General features: G+C 37.0%; 1 protein-coding gene across 1 annotated transcript in view; it reads right to left on the reverse strand.

The window, feature by feature from the left end:
- Positions 1 to 5,670: 5,670 nt before the first annotated feature.
- Positions 5,671 to 6,662, reverse strand: part of LOC122074136 (protein SCAI-like) — a 14,885-nt gene continuing 13,893 nt past the window's right edge. Inside the window, exon 9 of the mRNA XM_042639001.1 lies at positions 5,671 to 6,295. Within this exon, the coding sequence (XP_042494935.1) occupies positions 6,109 to 6,295 (187 nt within the window). The 3' untranslated portion in view covers positions 5,671 to 6,108. The remainder of the gene's footprint in view (positions 6,296 to 6,662) is intronic.

Consider the following 6,662-nt stretch of genomic DNA (forward strand, 5'->3'; position numbering starts at 1 on the left):
GATTTTTTCAGTTTAGTCTCCCTGGCATCCTCTTGCCTTTCTCATCCAAATTGATTTGTGGGATATGAAATGTAGCCGTTTTGGCCTCGAGGTTTAGAGAGAGAGACAGTGACAAGTTCCACCGGAGAAGAAGTTGGAACCACCAGTGGTAGCTGCGGACGGTCACTACTCATGATTAACACTTTGTGAGAAGTAACTTAGGTAAATATGATTTCTTAATTGTTTTAATTAAAAGGGTAAAAATGTCATTTCAAATCCTTACTTAACGGGCATTGACAGTAGGGGGTCTGAGCGTAATTTGATAAAAGAGATGGGTGTTTCTATAATACTGGCATTCTCCAAGGGATGGCGTTGTAAATTACCCATAAAATAAAAAATGATAAAAAATAGTATAATTAGCAAGAGAGAGAGGTTCAGAAGACGTTTCGGAGTGCGATTGATCCGTAAAATTCCGTATATTATAGGTACAGGACCAACCAGAGGACACAGCTGGAATTTGGTCCATTGATCGTGAATACTGGATAAGGCCAAGGCGGGGCCCATGCAGATCCAGAATTCATTGTGGTCCCGACCTGGACCGATCAGAATGTCGGTATCGGTCCTCCTATGTACAGAAGAAGTACAGAACCGTAAAAACAAGAGGATACGTAAAACGTCTTTATCTATTTATGGAAGGAAAACTTTTTGGTTATTGTGATAATTTGACTTTGTCCATTAATAATAATTTGCCATGTATATTGACTCGGACCATTATATTCTCATTAAACTTTTAGGTTATTGGGACTAATCTGATTCTTTATAACAGAGGTAGTGTTTCCTGTTGGGGAGTATGGTTTGCTACATGTGTGAGGGTCAAATGTCAATAAGAGTATTCGAGAAAATATTTACGGAAGAGTCATTTTCCTTTTTATGGGATGTGGATCGGTCATTTTGCCTGTCTAGGATGTAGGGGCCATAGTTCTCAAACATATAACATTTTTCTATTAAAAAAATTGACTTTTATGAATTTATTTTCTTATCGACTTGTTTTTTTCAAGTATTGGATGATTTGAAAATTTTCCCTCTTAATAATATAATATTTTTTAATGAGGAAAAATATTGTTATTTCACATAGGTATTCACAAAAAATATAAAAGGCAATTATGGTTCTTAACAATGATATAATGGTGAGTACATTTTTAGATTATTTTGAAACATTTTTTTTTTTTTTATCCCTATCTTATAGAAATTTTGAGAATAAAATGAGGGGTAATCAAAAGAAAGTTATATGTTCTAAATACACTTATAGAGGTGTAGCCCATCCAAAAAAAAAATATGAAACTTACTTGATGTCATATGGCAGGTACAAAATACTTGCACCCGGTCACCCACCTTAAAAATTAGTTCCTGGTGAAGGATTAAAAAAAATAAAAAGAACAAAAAACTAGACCGTAAATCAAATGATGGATAAGTATTTAATCATATGTCTATTAATAATATGAGACGGACAAAGTTTTCCTGAGGACACGGTGAATGAGGAGAGGGTCCTGATGTGATCACCTCCCCCCCACCCTCCCTATTTGTACGATGTCGATGGGCCACCATTCACTACGGCCAAAAGAAAAGTCGATCCATATGATATTTGAAATACATTTCATTATGCAGAGGACCCTGACTTCTTATTGAAATTTCATGCTGTGTGTGGATAGTGATGGTCTTGTCCATATAGGACTGCACTTGAACCTCTCTATATTTGGTGCTACATGCCATCTCCAATAAGTCACATGACTGAAGGATAAGTGTGTGAAGGAAAAAGATCCAATAATACAAAATAATGTGAATGAGAAAACACCAAACACACACTAATGGTCCTATAATGTTCTAAAGTCTTTTTCAAAGGCCCCAGCAACCAAACACTACAAGAAAACATTGAATTCATATACACTTAGGCATTGGAAGGTAGTTGGTAGACTGGAACTTAGATGACTTGTTTATTGAGGGGGACTAGAGGTCTATCTTTAGCCATTTAGTGCTCAAGAGTGAGTGTGATACTCAGTATTAGCCATAAGATCATTATTAATGATTGACCAGTTAAGGGCTTAGGCCATTGGTGTGAGTTATTGGGCTATGAGTGGTCCTTTAGTAGTGGCAAAATAGAAGTGGGGTTGCTTGAACAATGGTGGAGTAGATGATGGAGTCCTCTAACTTCTTTTTTAGAATCATTAATCTCTACTATGTTCGGACTTTCTTGTTGTCCACAAGTAGCTGATGGTTGGTGATATCAGGCTATAGTATCAAAGCTGATGGATATATGGCTTAATTGCTCTGTGAAATATTTGGTTGGCATTAAGTTCAGTGATTAGAGGATTCTTCTTTGGGGTATAGGAATGCCCTAAACTTCAGATGCCTTCAAAATTTAATACACCAATAAGGGAAGTTTAGCTTAACTCATGTTACACTTCAGATGTGCGATATTTAACAAAATAGGGGGGGGGGGGGAGAAGTAAATTGCATTTTAGGGAAAATGATCTCCACGTGGATAGTGTGGGGATGCTTTCTCATAGCCTTTCACATCTTAATTATGTAAGTTCCACACCAACACTCTTTTTTCTCTTTAATCGTATGAAGCACCCTACTAGATGAAATCATTTCCTATACCATGATTGATATCGGATAAAAATTTTCCCACACATTTCAATGTGGGAAACCTGCAATTTCAGGAAAATGGACAAAGGATCTCTCTCTCTCCATGGAATGCAATTTATTGGATATCCACTCACATTTCTAGAAAGAGAAACTCTGGCTAAATGGGTTCTTGGAGGAAAGTCTGAAAAGGGCACTTCTAAATTCTAATGGCGCAACTTTTTTTTCATATACCAATAGCACGTAAGTGCAACTTTGCCTAATGCTAATAAGTTAAACTAGAATTTTTTTTTTAGGTTAAAATGGAGTTGTAATCATGAAAGATTGAAAGTGCTAGTTTAGTGAATTGTGAGAAGAAATGCTCATCTTTTAGCCAAATCCTAGTTTAGTATTTCTAGTAACATTATGACAATTGCCTCATCAACTTTCTTTAGACATTAATTTCAGTTGCTTTTCATCTATGTTGTGACTTGTGACAGATATAGATTTAGGAATCGATATCAGATCAATTATGTCGATATATCTAGCTGATAATGGATCAACAAATATTGAAAACATAATAGTAAAAGAAAAGAAAAGAAAAAAGGGTATTGGGATATTGGGATGCAAAATTGTCCATTCCTTCCGAAGTAATACATAGCAATAAGATCCTCCTCATGTTTGGAGACGTGCCAAGGGTTTCTTAGAATAAAAAAAGAAATGAAGGAAGAGGGTAGGATGCTGAATCACAATAAAAATGCAATTTTCTTTTAATCATTTTTAACCACGGGTATTGATTATTTGATCATTCTAAGTTTCTAACCATTGTATATAACAAAAAGATCCTCTCCATGTTTGGAGACATGCCAAGGGTTACTTAGAATGAAAAAAGAAATGAAGGAAGAGGGTAGGATGCTGAAGCACAATAAAAATGCAAATTTTTTTTTAATCATTTTTAACAACGGGTATTGATTATTTGATCATTCTAAGTTCTAACCATTGTATAAAACAAAAAGATCCTCTCCATGGAGCCCTAGGACTTGGGAGTCATCCCACAGTTGGGGTGACCTGGGGACTCCTGCCTAGGTCTTCCCAGCTATGGGAAGGCTCCCTAGTCCTTGGGCTCCATGGAGAGAACTAGATCCTTATATAAATATAATTTTTCTTAATATGTCAAATGTTAAATTTCGGACTTGTTAAAAAAAGTTGAAGGCCATAATTTTTAATACATGGTAATGTTGGATCAAACTGATTATTAATCTATTGCTAGACAGTGATATGGACAATTAATTTTGAAAGCATCATGTTGGAATTTTAAATGATTATTTTATACCCACATAGAAGTTTTATCTTAAAGGCTGATTTGCAACAACTCAGTTTGCACTATAGACGACATCTATAGTCTAAATAAAGAAAAGTGATCGATGATTTCACTCAGCCTCATCGATTCCTTAAATTTCTCTATGTTTTTTCAAGCTCTTCAAGATGTACATGATGCATTAGTTTGTCATCATCAACCTCAGTTTTTGTATAATTCAAATAAATATTCCATTGTAAACAGGAAAGTGGAGGAAAATTTCCACATATTTGTGATTTACCCACATACATCAACTTACCGCATCAGTCCCCATTAGAGACCAGTTAGCATCTCCCACACTTTAAAAGCTATTCTAATATAGAGGGAGGAGGGAAGGCTTCGTTAATTTTGTAAAAGCCAATTTTTTTTTATTTTTTTTTTTCAATTCCAAGTTCCTAAGGGAACGTTAACCGATTCTTCTATCTCCTAAGGCATTGCTTTTGGGGATTTTTGCCATCAAATTCCGTAATTTCTTCAAGTTCTATGCTTCTTTCATGTGCCCAACGCCTCAAAAGTAGTTGCCAAAGAAAGCAACGACCCTGCCTTTCTCATTAGATTTATTTATTTATATATATATATATATTTTTTGGGGGGTGGTGGTGTGGGGGAGAAAAGAGTAGCATTGTCATGCTGTAATGTGGCCCTGCACAAGCACAGAGTCAGTGAGAGCATAGAGAGCATCGATCAGGGCAGTCATTTCAGGGAGGACTGTGTCTAGTGATTTTGTTTACAAGCTTCACACAGCCTCGCAGCCTTCTTTTGGCAAGAGAATGCTATCTACAGGCATAGATGTATGCCAACAGGCATGGTCAATGGGAGAACATGCATGGACATTTTCAACACAGGGCAACGAGATCTTTTCACACTTGTTGCATCTAGGCATACACACATTAGCGTGTGGCATTTTTTTCTTCTTCCTTTTTATCTTTTTATTTTTTATTTTTTTATAGTGTTCTTAACACCCTCTCTCCTCTATCTTCCTTTGTCCTATGTTAGATCTGTTGTCACCTCCTCTCTATGGCCCGTTTTGGCACTTTTTTTGCCAAATTGGCAGCATAGAGATTCCCCCCACCCCCCTTTCCCAAACAAGCTTCTAAGTTAGAATTATCTACAAAAAAGAGGACTGAGTTTTCCCAAGACCACGGTATCCGTTCACTGCATGGCCTCAAGGCCGTGGGGAGGGGGTTACAAAAGTCTTGTTCCTTCAATCCACGCGATGATGTTAACCATGTGATGAAAGAAAACTTCTTCCTAAAAAATGAAGTTGGAATGATCATAGTAAATTCAGGTCAGGAAATTCTGTTGAGGAATTAATTGGAGGCTGAAACCCTCTCCTCTGGATGCCAAAATCTGAGAACCGGAATTGCTTCATCCACCAGTTTCGCTGGAAACCAAGATTGAACCATTGGACCAACATTCATTTTCCCCTAACAGATATTGCAAGCAAATTTACAATGGATATAATGCAAGGGAAAAAAATTTCCCTGACCAAAGTAGAAAAATGTCTCTCCTCCCTGACACTCTCTTCTCTGCCTCCTACCGATGAAAACCGATCGAGAAGCTTTCCATTTGTGAGGCCTTCGGCCTTCTCACTCCACCATCATGGGAAACCCTTCCCCATGTACATTCTGCAACAGGTTCCAGTCAGATGGGCACCATGGTCCATGTACACCAACCACACGTATGAAATTATGTTAGTAGAGAGAGAAAGAGAGGGAAAAAGTAATCTCTTCATTGAAGAACTCGGTTCCTTTTACAATGTATGAATAAATTAATTCTACTTTGTTACACCCCCATCCTAAAATAACAATCAAATTATACAACAGAACGCCCCAGACTCACACACGCACACACACACACCCTGAATAATGCTTTAACCAACATGATATCCACAGCAAGAGTTTAATAAATAGTGGGGGTGTGCCAAGACACCGAAATAAGCAAAACCGTCTCACAACCCCCCAAACCTCTAAAAAATTATTGTTCTCCTCCTTGCTGGAATCCATTTACTGGTAAGCTTCTTCCCCTGATCCATTGATATGAGCCCCTGACATGAATAGTGCTTGTATCATGACCCATCAGATTAACATATTGGATTCCAGAAGTCTATATCTCATTTACAGTATCTGACAGATTTCTCCAGATTTTAATTATGTATGCTTGGGCTGAAAAAAATCTGCAACCCCAAGGGTATGAGCTAGCTGGAGGACACTACGTTGAACCACTCCAGAACTTGAAGAGACAGAATCTGGAAGGCACGGTAAGCAATCGGGTAGACAGTGCTCATTGTCTCCAGTATGGCGGAAGAGGGAAAGCACAGACCGGCAGAATATAAACCTGGAGAGAGGAAGTTGAGTACACATTTTGCAAAAATTTCACCAAGCAACATCATAGTATTTCTTTTTTTCTTTATTTATTTATTTTTAATATATATATATATATATAGAATTATTTATATTTTGAAAAGAAAAGGATTGTGATTTGTGTCTGTTATTTCATCGGAATGCTACAATCACAGATGGCTGCCGCAGATCAACAATCATCTAACCTTTGTTACACTCTCTCCCCTACATTTCTGCTTGGTGGTTTTCTTTTCTTTTCTTTTTTTTTTTTTTTTTTTGCAAAATCACCTTTGATAGACAAGTCCACCACATCCTGCATAAAATTTCAGTTCACAGATCCATTACGCAACTATAAGGTTGCT

Source organism: Macadamia integrifolia, chromosome 3 (assembly GCF_013358625.1).
Source record: "Macadamia integrifolia cultivar HAES 741 chromosome 3, SCU_Mint_v3, whole genome shotgun sequence".
NCBI lineage: Eukaryota > Viridiplantae > Streptophyta > Magnoliopsida > Proteales > Proteaceae > Macadamia > Macadamia integrifolia.